This window comes from Schistocerca gregaria, unplaced genomic scaffold, assembly GCF_023897955.1.
Source record: "Schistocerca gregaria isolate iqSchGreg1 unplaced genomic scaffold, iqSchGreg1.2 ptg000304l, whole genome shotgun sequence".
NCBI lineage: Eukaryota > Metazoa > Arthropoda > Insecta > Orthoptera > Acrididae > Schistocerca > Schistocerca gregaria.
The window spans coordinates 3116683-3137138 of NW_026061786.1; the positions used below are offsets into that span (position 1 = coordinate 3116683).

The 20456-nt window shown below is 44.9% G+C and overlaps 1 protein-coding gene across 1 annotated transcript; it reads left to right on the forward strand.

The window, feature by feature from the left end:
* Window positions 1–895: 895 nt before the first annotated feature.
* LOC126305263 (uncharacterized) lies at window positions 896–14906 on the forward strand. The gene is made up of 3 exons (XM_049992033.1): window positions 896–1364; window positions 1455–1556; window positions 14874–14906. Exons 1-3 carry the CDS (start codon window positions 960–962, stop codon window positions 14904–14906), a joined length of 540 nt encoding a protein of 179 aa, XP_049847990.1. The 5' UTR covers window positions 896–959.
* Window positions 14907–20456: the final 5550 nt, after the last annotated feature.

Genomic DNA, 20456 nt, shown 5'->3' on the forward strand with positions numbered 1-20456 from the left:
AAGTGAGATATTAGTCGGGATCGTGGTGCGGGTAGTGGTCGCGTACATCTGCGGTCTTCGACTGTATGCCCACCTGTGAGCGTGGAACGTTGCCGGATCGCCGACTCACTCGCTGTACCGCTGGAGGTGTTCAATTGTTTTGTCGACATATGTCACTCCTACGGCAGTCTCGGTAGCTACGAGCGATCAAGCTTCCTAACTAAACATTGCTGTTCTGAGTGTTGTGACTGGATTGGTCATCGTGTCAGATACTAGAGTGACAGCAAGCAGTAGTTGTAGTGCGAAAGTTGGCAGTGGAATTCTACATCCAACTGCGTAATTTAAGAGCAACGCAAGAGGAGTGTTTTTCATATACATTTTCAAGAAAGACAACTTACAAAACCATTATCCTTCGACTGAATGTGAATTTTAGTGTGCCAGTAAAGGACAGCCAATTGTTCTTCGAAGTATGATCTGTGGCAGAGAAGCATATTTGTGATCTGACGGTTGGCCATAGAAAACAGTGACTCAGATAGTACTGTGTTTCCGAAGAATAGTGACAAAATTAGAGAGCGGCAGTTCGACTATTCCTAGGACAGAAATTAGTGCAGCGTTCCACCACTCCAGGACATAAACTGAAATACCAGAGCTACGGAACTGTAGTTTTGTTTTGAACCTAGAGAAGTAGGGACCCAAGAAGTATCTCTAGAGAACCGTTGTAGACCCTTAGTTATGTCTGTTGCTGCTGATAAATCGGAATGAATGTATGACACGAAATAAAACAAAAGTGACGTCAGCAGCTTCGTGCGAGTAGTTTGGTTACGTGCTGTTGGTGTCTAGACCCACCAAAGAGTGTTGCACGCTACACTGGAAATTATATTGGCAAACATCCTAATACAACGCTGTGAGGAAGTTGAAGACGTCCAGCGTACACGTGTCTTCCTGACACCGGAGTTGCACCAGTGACGTCGGAGAGCGCCATGGAAGAAGAGGAGCACACGACGCAGTGGGCGTTGTTCTTCCCGCTGCAGGCGGGCATGTCTGCCTTCAAGTCGTCGCTGTCCCCGTCGCCAGACTCACCGCAGCCGCCTCCGACGCCGCCCCCCACGTACCACCAGCCGGCGCGGCACGGGCTCCGGCGCCGCTCCAGCCTACCCGATCTGGACAAGCTGTCGCCGGCGCTGGCCAGGCTGCGCCCGGGGGCGGCGTCGGCAACCGGATCGGCGCCCCACTCGCCGGGAGGCAGCATCGGCGACCTGATGAACCTCAAGTGCTTCGGCTGCACGCCCACGGGCGGCGAGGCCACGGTGTCGCGCACCGTCCCCCTGTCCACGCTGGGCAACGCCGCCCCCGGCGCCGGCGCCGCCTCCGGCCCCCGGCGCCGCGTGCGCTTCGACGAACCCGACGGCGCCGCCCCCCGGCCAGCGGCGGAGCCGGCCGCCGTGAGGGCGCGCGCAGACACGTGGCGCACGCAGACGGCGCCGCCCCCGCCGCCCCCGCGCAGGCCACTCTCCTGCTCGCAGCGCACGGAACGCCTGTCGCGTCTCATTCGCCAGAGCCAGCGCGAGCCACGACCGGTAAGCGAAGCCGACAGAGAACTGTCTGCCGGCAGACGTCCCCAGGTGGACATAGCTCTACATCCATCGTGCCTGTCGCTAATCCCGTGTTCTCGACCTGAGGGTTCTTACCTCCTGACGAATAAACGGTGATTTTCTCAGGAGTAAAAACAAAAGGGTTCGGTTGTAATTAAATGATGTTTAAAATAGAGTTACCATTACCGGCATTTAGTAAGACTGTAATATTGATTACATAGGTTAAAATAATTATGTATGCTTGTTTTCACTACCCCAATCAGTGAAAACGGATCCCTGGTAGAATCGCTTTGTTCTGTGTCTCCCCGTGTGTCTGTCTGTCTGTACGTCCTTCCCACTGTTAAGACCCGTTTTTATAAGGAACGGGTTGGCCTACCAAGCTATAATTTATGACACATAATAAGGTCTATTATCCCTTGGCAATGTAACAAACGTTAGCTTCTTTGGCAATGCAATCAAGAGATACATTTGTGTCAGATTTCTATACTCGAAAACTCATTTATCAAAGCCTCTAGAGAATTTCCAGTTGAGCTGGAAGCATCGAATTTGACAAGAAGCAGGGTTTCACAGTACAGCTGAAGCAAAAAGTCGTAAAATTACGCATTTTTTATAACTTGACATACACTAAAATTTTCATTTCATATCTGACTTCTAACATGAAATTAAAACTTTCCCTAGTGTCTTAGAATCACCAAGACCGATATTTTGCCAACATTAATGTCGGTGACGGGCAAAAATCAGAGAGATTCTCGATTCGCACAGTGGATGAACTGTCTATGAACACAGAATTAAGTTTGTACGGAACCCTCGGAGCACGTCCTACTCACGCCTGGCCATTTTTTACTTTTTGCATCATTTTTTTTTTTTTTTTTTTTTTTTGTCAAATTCTACCATGAATCTATCACACGATGTGATGGAGATTACAGTTTGTCAAACGAATGCATGAACATCTCCTTCAAATACGCCGCTTCCTATAGATATGCGCTTATCAGCTAAAACACAGTTATCACTGCCCACACCTACGGTAAAAAAAAAAAAAAAATTGTTCAAATCGATGTAAGCACTATGGGACTCAACATCTGAGATCATCAGTCCCCTAGAACGTAGAAATACTTAAACCTAACTAACCTAAGGATATCATACACATCCAGTCCCGAGGCAGGATTCGAAACTGCGACTGTAGCGGTCGCGCGGCTCCAGACTGAAGCGCCTAGAACCGCTCGGCCACTCCGGTCGGCACACCGACGTTCGATGGCACCTGGTGGCGATCCGGGAACGTGGCGTGTCTCCGTAACAAGTGTACTTAAGCGTCGCAGACACTGATGGGGATCACCCCAGCGAAGACAGGGGCTGAAAAATGGGGAAATCCATTGAGATGGGCGTCTATGATAAAGGGCAGATTATTATTACGCAGTGCCTCTGAACGAGTATCTCGAGAACGGCGAAGATGGTCGAATGTCGACGTGCTACTGTCGTGTGTTATCAACGGATAGAAGGACAATCCAGCTACCACTATGCGTTATATGGTTGGACGTCCACGACTCTTTGGCAGAACGTGGAGTTCGGAGGCTTGTCTGCTCCGTAAAGTAGGATAGATCGGCATCTGCAAAAAAGCAAAATGCTGATGCACGCAAAAGTAGTTCGGAGCACTCCGTTCATCGTACATTGTTCAAGGATTTCCGCACCACATCATCCCTATGTGTTCACCTGTTGATCCAACGACATCGTCAGTTACGACTGCAATAGGCGCAGAACCATAGGGTTTCGACCGTCGATCAGTGTAAACTTTCCGGCTCTTCGGCTGGGTCACATGTTTGCTTCTCTAGGTCGGTCGTCGTCTCCACAAGCGCCGTCATCGAGGGGACCGAAACGTGCAGCGTGACACAGACGCAGGCTGGTGGCAGCAGTGGGAGGCATTCTCGTGTGCCTGCATGGGACCTGTGCCAGTAATCGACGACACGCTGATAACTGCGAACCACCTGCATCCCTTCGTGCTTTGTGTCTTCTCCTACGGCGATGTCATCTTTCAGCGGTACAGCTGTCCGTGTCTCGGAGTCAGAATCGTGCTAAAGTGGTTTGAGGAGCGTAATAGTAAACTCGCGTTGATGTCTCGGCCACCAAATTCATCTGATGTAAATCATGCGGAACCCATCTGGATCGCTATCGGCTGCCGTCACCGCGTACGCAAATCAGCGGATCATTATTTACGCGAATTACACGACCTGCGCATAGATGTCTGACGCCACGTACATCCACAAACTGTCGGTTCCCCGATACACAGACCAATGGTGTATTTCTTTCGCAAACGGACAAAAAAGTTATTAAGTCGGTGGTCATCATGTTTTGGATCATCAGTGTACAGTGTCTATGACGGTAGAATTGATACTTATATATCACGTATGCTTGAATATCTTTTGAAAAGGCCTTCTCTTGTTGTAATACGTTGCTGCAATAGACCAGAAATTTGCTTCATTATTCACTTCACAAGAATAAATGAACTAATGAATTGCATAACGGAACTGTGTTATAATTACTATCCTGTTGTAGGGCCTGCTCTGTATAACAACGGTAGTAGTGAAACTGAAAGTGGTCAGAGACAATGCTTTGGCAAAATGAAGTCTCAAAGTTTCTGTCATTTCAAAAGTAATGAGTCCTACGGTCAAGTGATTTGGAAAGAGTAAGTCCAAGTATAGTCCATATATTGTAATTTAGAAGACACAAATTGGGAGTGCGGGGTATAGCTCACGCAAATGTCTTTAGGTAGAGGAGTGGAGCAGAGGAAGCAACTGTCTACCATCAATTTGGTTAGTTAGCTTTCTTTTCTGAGGAGTTGTAGGTATTACTCGTGATGGACTGAGAACTGCTTCATCGCTTTATAAAAATATTTTTTTAAAGTAAGCAGTACCAATCGGCTCATTAGTTTATGGGCTAAAAGAACATCAACAAAAATTAAAAATCATTTATCTTTCGTCATTTTAAGAAGAAAAGTGTCCCAAGAAAATTCTTTTGATTTTAACGTTTACTTGGCTGCTAATTTACATCGATGATACGAGGGGGTGGAGGGGGGGGGCAGACGGGAGGGGAAGGGGTACAAGGTAACCACTGATTTCACTCAGGGATAACTTTCTCGAAATGTTGAGAAACACTGGTCTATGTTGGCAGCAATATCGGGTTGCAAGACATAGACACCGAAAAACAAGCGACTACAATATCTTATAGGGATGAAAAGTAGCAATCTAAATTTCCATTTATTTTTATTTTGCTGGTGTTGGCAGGTTTCTGTTAAAATAGCCATCATCTGACCAAGACGAGCTGCTTTGTAATACCGTAAAGTATCCGTCACTGATACATTCTACCTCATGTTTTCTGACTAAAGTGTTCCTTGTCTGATGGTAGTTATTATAACCTAAATCGATCACTACGAGCAAAACCAAAATAATTTCCGATTTGGATTGTTGCTTTTCATTCTACTGTCGACAAGAGTAGCTCAACTTCCAATACATTGCCAAAATTTCTTCCACTATTTTAGTTGCGAGGTCCACAGATGAATAAATCTTTTGAATTACAATAATATACCATATTGTCTGTCCTTTCTTATATTAGAATGTCCTTTCATTTTGTCTTTTTCACTGCTGAGCAATTGCGACTATGTAGCTATTTCCATGCGTCTGGTGTAAAACATCACACGGACTCATTTGTGTTAAAGTCCAAACTTGGGTTCGTCATACACAGTTGAAATGTCACAGAGACTCAGTTCGTATATTCTCAAAACGTACTTTGTTCATACTTCATCAAAATCAGCTTTAAAATAAACGATAAGATATCAAGTGTTTCTTGAGTAGATACTCAAGAAACACTCGACGTAATGTTGATTACATTTGTTTTATTTAGTCATTTCACATAGAAACATTGCACTCAGATCGCCTGTTGAAGGGCAGAAGCAAGATTAGATTTTAACGTACCGTTATTGGACGCAGAGATCAAAGTGGATTGGAAAGAGAAATAAAAAGTATCCTGGCCGTGTCCTTATTGAAGAAACTAACTCGTCATTCACCTTAAGCGATTTTGGGAAACTACAATAAACCTAAATCTGGACGAGATTTGAACCGCCGTCCTCCTAAATGCAATGAACAAGGGCTTCGGGACGCTACAGACTTAATGAACTCGTTACCTTTTAGTGGTCTACAAATGTTACGTATGTCGGCGTAACGCCTGCTAATTGTAAACGGTCGTCCACATTAAATACAGATAGGTAGCTATAAGCATTCCTACCTAACCAACGTTGTTTTGCTTATGATTGTACTGTATCTTTAGCATTAAAATACCACGGTAATCTAACATCTCTTGTATGAAGGAGGAATGAAATGGCATGACCAGTACTCGAATATAAATTTCAGTCTTCGGGGTCAGTGGTGCAGTGGTTAAGAAATTATACTGCGTTTCTTCTGTAAGTCAGAAGTAGTGAAACGCCTCGTGTGCGAAGCTACACGCAATGAATTTCGGCTTAGAGACTTTCCCGCGGGCATAAATGTTATCCGACAGGAAGCACAGGTGACCGACCGCGATAACACAGGGACTTGCCACAAACGTGAGATAGTGCGGAAGGCGAAATCGTCCACACTCATGTCCACACGCTGTTCAGCGTATGGCAAATCATTCGCTATCGTAGCAGTCGTATTGCGTTTCGCAACCTGATGCGTGTAATTGTTGAACAGAACTAATGATTAACTGAGAAACTCGTGTAAAATTATTGAAAGGTGACGTAACCAAAGGTCTAGGTGACAAAAAGTATTTACGTTTGCTGTCTAAGGGGTGATCTAGCTGGCAGGCGCCGACGCCTATGACTTTGGTGCTCTGTAGCGTCGTTGGAAACATTTCCAGACACGGGTTCCTATCATGAATGTGTTCCTCAGGACACACTTTACAGTTCCTCAGAGTCTGTATTGTTTTGTATCACACTGTGTATAAATGACAAATCCGTGATGATGTCACAAACTTTTTAGAGGATGATGGTGTAGTGTAGTTGTAGCAGTTTGACGTTAGTGACCGCGACCCTGAAACGACTGGGTCGAACGTTACAAGGGAAATTGGTCTGATATATCTAAAAGTGGACATTTTCCGCTACAAGCTCTTTGCATCCGTACTTTGGGAATAAGTAGTACTGACCAGTAAAGGAAAAAATTATCTGGTAAACATGGACCCTCAAATGCATACGTTAAAAACTAAGAGCACTTGCCCAGTAGAACAGATCTGTCTCATAGTAGCAAAGACGGACAATTGTTGATAGCTCTTAAGATATGCACATTAGCACAGATGTTTACTGGTCATCTTTTTCTTGTTTTGTTAAACGGCAGAAATTGTTCGTCTGACAACTATAGCTCTGAATTACTTCATATGGCACTGTATTTTCGTTTTTGAGTAACAGTGTAATGGCAACACTAATGGCAGCTATAACTGCATGCATCAGATACTTGCTTTTGTTTGTGCTGGTTGACGTTAGTAAATAAATATTCCATAGAATTTTGTTCGTTATTCGAGCCTCATTATTATCTCGGACGTGGTATTAAGTTGTGGACCCCTAACTCTGGAATAAATTTCACAAACTAAGATGCCCACGCGAGTTTTTGATTTAGGTATGTAATTACCGGTGTCCAATTATCATCTACACTATCAACACCGCAAAATTATTCGGTTCGCCCGAACGACATGAGCGGTCTGTATCCAACAAATCAACTGTCTCTTAAATCAGTGGCTTTTGTGTGTGTGTGTGTGTGTGTGTGTGTGTGTGTGTGCGCTAATATTAATATGTTAAGCTCATCTTGACAGTTTCTGATGTATCAGCCTCGCTGCTGCTGAAATACCATTTCTAGTTGTGCCGCTTTATCCTACATTTAACTCCCTGAGCTCCGTAATTGTGTAGTTGATATCCATGTAGAAAACGTTAGTTGGTGTCTCCCTCGATGAATTTTTCCTACGAAAGTAAATCGGTTCGTTCGACCAAACATAAATAGATGTGAGCGCAGCACAGACAAGGATTTTGTAGATGGTGCAGAAGGCGGAAGAATGTAACAATACGAACCGTGTCAGAGCTGATAATGAATCTCACTCGACACTGATGTGTCACCGGTCACACGTCAATAGTCAGACACGGCAACTTTCACTACCCCGCCAGTCGGCTATCACTAATGACATGTATTTCTGGACAAGTACCTTAGCCATCGGATATTGCACTTAAATGGGAGCTCCGAAGAAAATTCAATACATTCTAAATGGACAAGCACCCCAGAAAATATCTTCTGTCGAATCCGACTTACGGCGGTCCCACGCTCGTTAACGGTTTCGTGTGCACTGCCTCATGTCTTCGTCATTGTAGACTTACAGCGGAAACATCAACCGCTAGGATTTAAAAGCCAGCACTCGCGTTGTAGGTGCTGAAGTACCGTACACGCATCGTTATCAGGTAGGTCCGATACGTCGTCATTGCGAGTTAGCTAGTAATGCGGGCGCCCTTAAGCCAACGGACGCAGCAACAGGTGTTCCACTCATGGAGGCTTACATTTACACGGATTCCGCGGTACTGTTACCTTGACTCACTGTTCATCACGTAGTTTTCATCCGAACTGAAACTACTGTGTCGAGGAAACCGAACGAGGTACCGTAGTCTTACGACGAAGTCCGCTTTCGAATGTCTAAAAAAAGTAGGATAACTATCTTTATTAAGAAAACAGGAAGCTTCCCATATTTGAGAGGAGATAGCATGGATCAAAACGAGAAACGTTTGTCTGGCAAACGGACTCTAAAGCGCAAACCTTATGAGCTATAAGCATTTGTTCACCTTTGCTCATGTGAAACACATCTGCCGAACAAGTGCACATAGCTGTTAACATATGCAATCTAGAGCCGATATTCACCAGACAATTTTTTCTTGTTTTGGTCCATACTACCTCTTCACAAAAAATTAAAAGCACAGAACTCGCAGTATAAGAGATCCCCTGTCAGAGCTATCAGAAAGATTTTCGCATATAACTTATGACTTTGTTCCTATCTCCTCAAATTCCTGCCTGTTTTTCAGTTTTATTCTGCAGCTCATAACCAATAAATTATGGTCAGAATCCACATCTGCCCCTGGAAATGCCTTACAGTTAAATAATCTCCTTTCTACATCTTAGCATTACAAACCCAAGCTGAAATCTTTCCATTTCCTCAGGTCTCTATCTCGTATACAATCTTCTTTAATGAGTTTTAAACGAATCATTTGCAATTATAAAATCATTGGCTGTGCAAAATCACTCTTTCATCTAGTTCACATTCTCCTAGTGAATCTTCTTCTCCTCCTCTTCTTATTGACGAATCCCAGCCACACATCGCATTTAAATTTTCGTCTCCCTCAACTAATTTCCTTTATCTTATTACATCTTCTTTTAATCTTTTCATCATCTGTGCATCTAGACGGCTTTTAAACTTGTACTAGTGTGGTTCTGGTTGGCTTCGTGTCTGTCTTGGCTACGATAATTCGTTCACTATATTGTTAATAGTAACCTACCCTAATTTCTATTTTCTTATGCATTTTTATACATTTTTCATTTCGTATTGTGCACAAGTCATGTTCTTGCTCCTACCGAACTTCTTTAATTCTCGACCAATCAACTTTCCTTATTCAGTTATCCAACTAGCCTACCAGGTTCCACGCTCCGACCTGTAGAATGTCAGTTTTGTTTGCTCTGATGACGAGATCTCTTGAGTTGTTCTCACTCGGAGATACAAATGGGGGACTATTTCGCCTCCGTAATATTTCACCCTAGTTGAAGTCCTCATCGTCAAGCCATGTCTCGGAAAAAATTGCGGCTGTAGTTACCCCTTGCTTTCAGCCGTTCGCTGTACCAGCGCAGAAAGGCTATTTTGGCTAATGTTACAAGGTTAGATGAGTCTGTCATCCACACTGTTGCCCCTGTGGCCATCAAAAACTGTTGGCCCTCATCATAAATCGCAGGTTGGTCTTGCTTCTGTGAAGAGACGCCTACGTTATGCTTGCACCTACTTTACCGCCCATCTGTATCGTTGATTCACTCAAGTCAGCACATCTCGGCAAAGAGTATGGTTCGTTTGGCGAGAGGACACCAGGAAAGAAAAAGTGTTGTGAGGCCAACGTTAATCCTGTCATAAAAGAGCGTGCGTGAATCGCGTAGCGACAAAAGCACACATGTGATTCAGAGCGGCAAACACCCGCTGAAGCAAACACGGGGGAGGAGCGTATGGTCTCCTGGAAATATAAATACGAAGGAGAGCATCAGTGGGTTGGCTCTGCCCCGTGGTCTGGCAGTTCCTGAAGGATGTCTGATGGCGTAAGTACACGTCAGTTGTGACCGGGAACAATTGCTTTATTCAGAGAGTAATAGAATAATTGCCAAGCACTTGACCATGATGATCATAAAGTCTAACGTCTAAGTCGACATTATATGTGAATTTATTGTACGTGTTTAGTTAATAGTAAATTAAAGTTCAAGAATTATCAACCATATATGGAACAAAATCTGATCTTACACATACAGAAAGCCAACAATTGCTACAATTGAAGACTTCAATATACGTAGTGTTCACAGATGAAATGTTGATTCTTTTGCACTTTTATATAATGAGACAAATTAGGGAGTTGCAGCTGTTATGAACGCAGCTGAGTTTCGTAACTGAATGCATAAGACGGCAATATAAAATACACTGTGGACAACTCCCAGCACAATTCTTAGATTATGAAGTCATTCGCACTGTGTTTGTCCAAGAGACAGTACTAAGTGAGGGATCTGTCAACACACCAGAGAGAGACGACGTATCGCTTCCTTATGGGCCATTAAAAAAGATCAGACTAATTGCGGCTGAGGAGGAGGAATTTAAGCAACCGTTCCTTGTGCGCTTCAGACGAGAGTGGAACGGGAAGGAACCCTAATCCATGGTAAACGGGAAGTACCCTCTTCCACGCACTTCGTGTTTCTTTTCCGTGTACGCATGCAGACGTAGAACTAAAATTTTCGTCAGATGAATGCATGTTTTATACTCCATTTTTCTGACTACTCTCTCTTCACACTGTACTCCTCAGTTTTCTAGATTTATTAACGCATCTGATATCGTCGAAATTAATTTCTTTCTGTGTCTGTAGTTCGTTGACATGTACATAGGTTATGGTGCTGCGGATATCATTACAGGAATTTACATTTCACGTTTCCCGAATAGAGGATTCTGCCAAGTTCGAGGGCATTCCATTCAGTTCTTTCCGAAAGATGACCATATCTAATGACGTTGGCGGGACATTGAAACGTGCTTGAAAGCTAAAACTCTTTCAGTATTTTCGTCGTCTGGTGGTCTGGTGCCGAGACGAAGCAGATGGAAACCCTAGCTTAATTATATAGTAAATGTTTGCCCCCTATCGTATCACCAAAATTCTGCTCGCAATGTGCGAATATGTTGTTCAGAAATGTTAATTAAACCCATATCATTAACTAGGGACACTCTTTCGTTAATCGACAACAGTAAGACCGTATACATATACAAACCAATTTATGTGCCAGTTCAGCGTTCAGCAACGAGACTTCCACAGATAATGAATTAACTATTTGATATTTCAAACAATAGAAACTCAGAGCGCAAATATCAATAATGCTAGAAAACATATATTGCTACTTACCGTAAATACAACACGTTAAGTTGCAGACAGGACACTTAAGCTTTCCACGCCAGTCTTCGTCGAAGAAAGAGACCGCGGCCATATGTGCGTTAGGTATGCTTGCTTGTGTGAATCAATGGAGTGTTTTACTCTTTTTCCGACGGTCGCTGAGGCCGAAAGATGAACTGTAAGTATCTTTTAATTATGCCTGTCTGCAACTTGGCGCGTTGTCTTTACGGTGGGTAGCAATCTACCTTATCCTAGACTCTTGATATTTGAAATTTTCTACTGAAGGTATTAACTACTGATGGACATAGTTAGTAAATGAAAGATTTTGATAGAGAACAAACAATTTATTTAGGTTAATAATGTTCAAAATTCATCATACATGATATCTAGTATCACAAATTTATTATTTCTGATGGACACACGTCCAGATCGTCTGCTCTCAAAATTCTGCCATCTCTCTTCCCACATCCACCACTGCTGACGGCTCACCTCCAACTGCGCAATGCTACGCGCTGTTCACATCCAACTACCCAACACTACAATAGCGAACATTCCAACAATGCCAACCAGCCACAGACTGCACACAGAGCAGCCAGTGATTTTCGTACAGAGCGTTACGTGACGTTATCAACATAAAAACCTAAATAGCCCACTTACAATTGTTCTGTTCAACTTCACTGAAATCTCACACCTACAGTTTCAAGACCCAATAGCTGACAACCACTATCACGTCAGCAGAAAAAGTTTGTTGTTCACATAACGTAAATATTCTAAGCAGAGGGAAATACGGAAATAAGCCACGACATTTAAAAGTGTTTCTTTTTGAGTCCTGTTATACGGATATTTTCTTTCTTCGCGCTTCCAAAAATTCTCTTTTAGACCTTCGACAGGTGATCATTAAGATGTCTCTCGTGACAATAAGGGCAGTTTTGCATGGTACTGGATGATAACGCTGTTTCCGACGTGAGCGATTTGTGTTAAAGCACATTTTCATGCAGTTCTGCCCTACGAAGACCACACACTTCTCTTGTGAGAAAAAACAGTGGATATCGCAGATGTGTCATGTGGTGCCCAATGGCATTTACGACTTCGATACACTGGGATCGCTTGCAAATTTCACAACAATAAATAAACATGACAGATTTTTACCCTTCAGCGGAGTGTGCGCCGATTTGAAACTTTAAACTTTTTCGAAGCCCAGTTGTGGTATCTCATATCCTGATTTCGCAAATAGTGCGAGTGACGGCTTGTATGTGTTTGTTTCTGCTTAATGAAGGCGTCACAAAATGTGTGGGTGGACAGACAAAAATACTATTTTCTAAGATTAGCATGTAAAAAAAACACAAGATATTTTGTCCAATTTCGCGATTGCGATGAAACCGCAAAGAGACGACTTTAGCGGAAGAGAGGCAACAGAACAACGTATCTTCACATAAACATCGCATAACATATATATAGAAATACTTGATCTTGATAAGGAGAACAAATTCTCGAAATGTGTCGGGCTGAGCGTGAAAACACACGAAACGTATGCACTGTTCCGTTATTTAAATCAAGAATAAAATTGCGTGTCGGACCGGGACTGTGAACCGGCCCGCTTGCCTGTGGCCGGCAAATACAGTATCGACTGTGAGCTAACCCGACGAGAGGCAAGACCCGCCCTTGCAGTTTCATCCACGACTTCTCTCCAGTTTTGGTCCGCATGGAGGTTTCAGATCAACGCACAGTCAACTCCAGAGTCAAATTCATGTTGGGAGCAATATGGTAGGCTGTGGCCAAGCCATTTGCCCGCAGTATCTTCTCCTTCAAGAGCTGCTAGTCCCACAAAGTGTGTAGCAGAGCTTCTATGAAGTTTCCAGGGCAGGAGAGAGGCGACTATGAGGGCAGATACTAAGTCGTGCCAGGATAGCGCAGCCGGTAAAGTCTTTTTCCGGAAAAGGTAAAGGCTGCAGGTTCGAGTCCCTCACTAGCATGCAGTTAAAATCTGCATCGAAGCTTCATAAAACAAACGGTTTTTCAGTTGCAGTATTTACTGATTGTCACGTAATACAACCTACATCGCCTGATCCTTGTATCCGAAATAGCTAAATTCCACAAGGAAATAGAAGAAATAGTGAGAACTGGCACCTGAAGTTCCAGAAGTTCAGAGACACTCCATAAAAATGTCACGAAGTTCAGAGTGTACCACATACACTGATGAGCTAGAGAATCATGACCACGTACCTAATAGCCGATATGTTCATCTGTGGTACGGACAGCAGAGGCGATCCGTCGTGGCATAGAAGCAGTGAGGCCTGCACACACAGGTGACCTAATTCCTGTGAATTCCGGGGAGGGGGGCCATGAGCTCTTATGCCACGTTCAATGACAGCCCCGATGTGTTCGATCGGGTTCAGATCTGGAGATTTGGGGGGTCCTGCACATCAAATGGAACTCACCACTGTATTACTCAAACCACTCCGTCACATTCCTGGCACATTATCCTGCTGAAAATGCCCCAGGCGTCGGGAAACACCTGTCACCAGTGTACAATAGTCCTTGGCCGTCATGGCGCCCTCCTCGAGCTCCAGTGGACCCGCGGATGTCCACGTGAATGTTCCCCAGAGTGTAATGGAGCCGCTGCCAGCTTGTCTGCGGCGCGAAGTTCAGGTGGCAAGGAGTTGATCCTGTGGAAGACGAAGGCATCGGGATTGCTCAGACCGTGCTATGCTTTGCCACTGCGCTGATGTCCAGTGCCAACGGTCACGCACCTGTTTCACTCGTAACTGGCGATATTGCGGCGTTAACATTGACACAGGCATGGGTCGTAGGCTGCCGAGGCCCTTCGGTACGAATGTTCGGTACACTGAGTGTTCAGGCACTCTTGTAGTTGCTCAGGATTTAAACGTGATGTCATTTCTTCCACTGTTTCGACGCCTGTCCTGTTTTACCAATCTGCCGAGCGTACGGCGTCCGACATGTCTAATGAGGGCTGGCCGGCCAACCCGACGACATCTGGCCGTGGTTTCACCGTGGTTTTGCAACGTGAAGGCACTCACCACAGCACTCCTCGAACAGCCGACAGGTCGCGCAGTTTCCGAAATGCCCGTGGCGAGCCTCCCGGCCTTCACTGTCTGCCCCTGACGGATCGCGCGCCTCCCAATCCTGCGCTCAGTGGTACTACGCGAGTCAGGCTGGCAGTCGTTCCTCGCCAGGTGACGCTGCTACCGCTTGGGCGGGTTTATATCGATAGTAGCTCGGCGGTCACAATGCTCTGGGTGGTCGGTGTAACACTATCTGGCGTAAATGTTTCCGATTCTATCACCTACATTCGAGCAGCGCTGAAACAGGCCAAGTCCCGTAGCAGTACAGTAGAGTGAGACGACGAAGAGAACTGACTTCCGCCTTCTCCAGGACAGGTTCTATCGCCATTTCCGAAGTTCTCCAGGCAACCTACTTGTGTAGTCGACTGTCGCATAGCATACCAGTTGTCGCCGCCTTTGGTGGAGCCGCTAAATAGACGATGCCTACGGTCTCTGCCAGCGTCATGTCTTCGTTCATCGACAGCAAAGAGACATTATGTTCCAAATCTTGGCGGAACCACATTTGTTCAGCATGACGAAATTGATGTATGATATAGACTTTGTGTTTCCCTACAGGTTCCCCAGCGAGGAATTCAGACGCTGGTTTGATGTACACTCCAGGTGTTTGAGAAAGTCTTGCGGTATTTCTCGACGAACTAAACTAATACAAGGTTCTCAGGTTTCCAGGCGTATCATCTGACTGCTGGCGTACTCCACAGTTGCGTTCTGTTACGAGTCAATTACTCGCATGCGTAGCTGACGACACAAAATCTCCCATCCCGTGTCCAGTGCCGAGACGTCTCGGATTGGGCGGCCAGCCCTCCGGGTGTAACTTTTCCATCGACCATCCAAAAATGCAGGCTGAGGATAAATCATGGGCATAGTAGCTCGAAAAGGGTTGTGACACTGAAATAAAGCAGGTTAAAATTTGGTTCCGTTATTCACTCACAATCATTAACGGCCGTGAAGTTCACAAGATCTAACGTGGGTAGACTTAATTTTACCACAGACTTTACCCCCTTTTACGGTTCCATACCTCAGTCGATAAAAACGGAACGATTATAATAGCATCACTTTGTTGTGTGCCCGTCCGTTCGTACGACTGCTTAAAAAGGAGTAGACGTATCAAGTTCAAATTTATGTCACATATCCAGATCAGTGGTGCCTTGGCAGTATAATAAATGATAGCTCCTAATCCAATGCAATAAAAAGGTAGGGCCATTTATGTCACACATTTTGATACTGGCAAACTCACTCACCAAAATCTATAGGATCTTTCCAGAATATGAATGTGGTAAAAATCAAGGTGTGTCATTTGTTGTCCGTTGTCTGAGTGTCACACCATCTGTTAAGACCCTTTTTTCTCGGGAACGGGTATGTGTCTCAAGTTGAAATTTATGTTACAAATTAAGATCTTAAGTTTCTTGGCGGTGAACTAAATGTAAGCTTTTAAATCAATTCAGTTGGAATATGCAGCTATGTATGTAACATTTTTTGATGCTCGCTGACTCACGCATTAAAATCTACAGAGTACTTACCGTTGACTTACGATCACGAAATTTTGCAAGTAATAATTTATAAAAGTACAACGAAAGGAAAAATCCGGAAAGTGTTAATTTGCAATTATGGAAACGAAAGATTTTATTTTCATTTGTTATCTGACTTCAGTCTTAAAATTAACACATTCTCGAAAGCTATATGTAAACTGACGGGAGTGGAAGGAAAAGGAAGGGAATATTGGTGTAAGCTGCATTGGGGCTTTATGTGGAATCAGTGGCGAAGAACGAAAATATGGGCCTGTCCGGTATTCGAACCGGGGATCTACTGCCTACTAGGCAGTTGCGTTAACCACTTCTTTTTTTAAATCTCATTTTGTTCGCTTTCGTTCGTTGAATCTGCTCTGGGCGGACGTTGTAAGTCATCCGGTTAAATTCGTTGTCAATCGATTAACTCAGTTGTTTCTTACAGAGGGCAGATAAACGCTCTGAGCGAACACGCTGAGCTACCGTGCCGGCTGCCACTGAGCCCCCTGGACGTCAGAGTTGATCGCAACTGAGGCAACTGTCTCGGTGCACCTCTCGACCGACCCATATCCCTAGACCCGCGCTGCCTGTCCTCCGTGCTGGCTGCTTCGAGATCCCCGCAGAATATCAGGCGTAATTGTGCATCCTCACCGAAGAAGGTGGATTCGTTAACCGTCGACGCGAATCAGATATATGAATGTGTGGTGTGTGTCCTTTCTGTCACGTCCGAAAAAACAGACACCACGCATCCATAAAATTCTAGAAAATCTTGGAATTACCAGGATCGATAGCTTGCCGATATCACTGTCGATAACAGGCAAAAATCGTCGAGATTCTCTATTGCGAGAATGGATGAGTTGTTTACACACATAATCAAGTGCGTACTGACACCTCGGACAGCGTCTCCTATCCGACCCTGGATAACCTTCTTTTGTTATCGATGCTTAGCCTATAACCATTTTGTCAAGAGAGTGTCAGTTACTTCGAACTGATCATCCGAGACATTCACCGTCCCCAGCGGAACTGCACGTGTACAGACACAAGTGACGGAAAGTGCGAGCTACTCATGCGCCGGTGGCGAGTGCAGCGGCGCCAGCTGCCGCACGCCTCGCCGTCGGCCCCCCTGCGGCCTCGGCCCGGCTCGGCTGCGCCCCTCTGCACTGTTTGTCGCGCAAACAACGCACGCAGCCTAATACGACTGGCGGCCATTTCCCGCCGCTCCTCGTTCGAGTCCTCCGCGCCGGCGTCGTCACCGGCTGAGTTATCTGACCGGCTGCCCCGTGGCGGGTCCCGCAGGAAATGGCGCCGTGCGCCTGACACTAGCGGAGCGCAGCAGGGCGTTTGCCCTCGCCGGGACACGCCTTGTCGCTCGTCAGCACTCGCCTCAGAGCAGCACACTGAGAGCTCACCGCAGAACTCAGAAAATGACGAGAGCGGATATTCTGTGCCTCGTGGCGCCGGCAGGAGCTCTTTCTCAGTTATTCCAAAGGCCGAATGTTCGAAAACGCGAGTGACTTTCCCTCTGGGCCTAGACGTGGCAGCTTTGGTGCTGTGCCGCACGTTCTTCATCACGAGTGTACACCTGATGTAAGCAAACACAGGCGCCACGATTTGTCAGCGGCCGGAGCACACGAACGCTCGAGTTGTTACGCTCTCGGAGCTAGATTCATCTTAGCACTGTGTTACAGTAAATGAAAATCTAAGATATTCTAAAGTACTAACAGCCATCAGTGTCTTTCTTTATAATATTTTAGTTACTATATTTCATGAACTATAAGACGCACATTAATTTTTTAGTATTAAAAAAAAGACATTTGCACCATTTTCATTCTCAGATGGCAAAGACAGACTAAAAAAAATTGTAGTTCATAAAACCGACCTGACCTTTAAAATCCTTGAGAATCGTCATCTGAACTTTCCTTCTGGGTCGTATTAGTAAAAGTCAGACATCAGACAAGCAGTGACTTTATTGGACAAATGACACGTTTCGGAGTCTATCAATCATCAAATATCCTGAATACGTACAGTAATAGCCCCTGGATATCTGATGATAGATAAATTACGAAGAGCGTCATATGAACAATAAACTAATTGAAACTTCCTGGCATATTAAAACTGTGTGCCGGCCCGAGACTCGAACTAGGCACCTTTGCCTTTCGCGGGCAAGTGCTCTACCAACTGAGCTACCCAAGCACGGCTCACGCCCCGTCCTCACAGCTTTACTTCTGCCAGTACCTCGTCTCCTACCTTCCAAACTTTACAGAAGCTATCCATTCTTTCAGGAGTTCTGGTTCTGCAACGTTCGCATGAAAGATTGTGTAAAGTCTGGAAGGTAGGAGACGAGGTACTGGCAGAAGTAAAGCTGTGAGGACGGGGCGTGAGTTGTGCTTGGGTAGCTCAGTTGGTATAGCACTTGCCCGCGGAAGGCAAAAGTCCCGAGCTCGAGTCTCGGTCCGGCACTCAGTTTTAATCTGCCAGGAAGGTTCTTATCAGCGCACACTCCGCTGCAGAGTGAAAATGTTTGACTTTTACCATTACGAACGCAGAAGTACTGATTACTATAATAATGGCCGACTGATTCCTGCATGACTTTGCCACATTTATATGACTGAAATTAAAAACATTCTCGAAAATCTTGGAATCCTTGGGACCTATATGTTGTCAGTAACAGTGTGGAATACAGTTTTAATACACCAGTTCAGGATATACCAGCACGCATGATATGTTATGTCTCTTATGTTTCTCTCTCTCTCTCTCTCTCTCTCTCTCTCTCTCTCTATCTCAGAACTTTGAACGCCTTCCTTTTCTGACGAACTGTTGACTTCCATCTCGGCCCTTATGCTCTTTTGCAGCTCGTGTTATCTGCCGACGGTGTAGAACAAAGCTCTGGGCGACTCGCAACGCATTCTTACTCGTTAAGCGCTGCCTCGGATTTCCGACAAGCGTAAACAGAAGGTCCTTTGATTATCTAAAAACAAACAACGTCTACGCCTGTTTGAAAGATTGAATTATCTGGGAGCTTTACACAGTCTCCTTGTTGGAGAAGCAATACAAATAGCCTGCAAAGTGAATCAACGAACAAAACGGGCGCTGTGAGACGTGCGGCATTGTAGTTCCAAGTGGGCGGGCGGAGGAGAATCCGTCTGTCGACAGACCTGCGCAAAATAAAAGAGCACTATGAGCTGCAGCGGCTTCGGGGAAGGCAAGGTACGTAATCCCAACGCAACATCGAGATGGGAAATTACAGTGACAAAAGGGAGGAAGAGACATAAACGGTGTCCATCCTCTTATCATCATCATGATACATTGTGCAGTCCCATTTTTTCCGCCGAGGTGTATTTCATTTAAAAGAAAAATATATTGTTTTAAGTAGCTTTGCAACGCTCTTCTACGTGCAGTCGGGACCGACCGACCACCGTGTCATCCCAGGTATGGTATGGAAGGGCGTAGGATCGTCACGGTGCTCTCCCGTTAGCAGACCTGGCCCGCTACTTCAGATTCAAGCAACTCCTCAACTGGCTAACACGTCGCAGAGTACTCCCTGTACCACTCCTCCTACAGAAGAAAAACCCCTGGCTGTACCGGGAATCGAAACCGGATCGCTCGCATGACGGCACTGACCACTCAGCTACTCTAACGGAACGAAATAAAAATCGACAAAAGGACAATTAAGCTCTTTACAATATACAACAAAGAAGATATGATTGTTAAAACAGAGGGAAGTTAAACTGAACTGGTTCCACAATACAGATAATAGACAAAAATGATAACTGGTAACTTAGTGAGCAAAAAAGAAATATGATACAGAATCCCAATGGTAAACCATACTTTCCAAGAAAATTAACTCTTTTGTGCAGCAAAATGGGGTTAGATACTTTTTTGTACGGCTGTGGGAGCTGGACACTGAAGAACAGACAAAGAGATAAAACTGAAGCATTCGAGATGTGGGTTTGGAGTAGAATAGAGAAAATAAAGTGGGTAAGTAAAGTGAAGATTAGTAAAGTAGTAGGAAGCGCAAAGGAAGAAAGAACTTTTGTAAACCTGATCAAGAAAATGCAAGCATGCTGGGTGTAAACATACTGTGACGAAAAGGAATTCAAACTACAGCTATAGAAGGTACAGTGGAAGGACGGAAAGTTACGAAGGGAAAAGTAAAAATGCTGCATACAGTGAAAAGACTACGATGTAGCTGATAAGGAACAGGATCATATGGATGTTGCAGCTGTGTCAGGAATCTGCCAATAGGCAGAACATCTTATTATGAGGACTAGAAATGACGGGAGGTAGAAATATTAGACTTAAGCTTGTCTCTGTGGCGATAGAACGGTTTCCGGTCACCCTCTATCACCAACATTCCTAAATTCGGTTTTGAACATGCCGATAAGGGATAAACGCCACAACGGCAGACTGTTGGCTTGGACGTTGCCAGCCCCTGAGCCCGACGGCGTACTTTTCGTTTCGACGAAGTCAGTGAGTGCAGGCTCACACCTACGCTTTTCGTTCGGCTAACATCAGTGCATGCGAACGGCTGTAACATGTTTAAAAAACAGATTCGGTAATTTTAATGAAGTTTATTGAAACGTCCAGGACCAATACATAATTTTGATTTGGACGTATTACAAAAGCTAACCATCTG

Bases quoted from the DNA above. Each gene is read 5' to 3' on its own strand.
- LOC126305263 (XM_049992033.1), top strand. From the start codon at position 960: ATGGAAGAAGAGGAGCACACGACGCAGTGGGCGTTGTTCTTCCCGCTG. The intron at 1,365-1,454 runs GTGCGCTTCGAC...TGGCGCACGCAG, and splicing joins CCTCCGGCCCCCGGCGCCGC to ACGGCGCCGCCCCCGCCGCC. The intron at 1,557-14,873 runs GTAAGCGAAGCC...GTTTCCCTACAG, and splicing joins GCCAGCGCGAGCCACGACCG to GTTCCCCAGCGAGGAATTCA.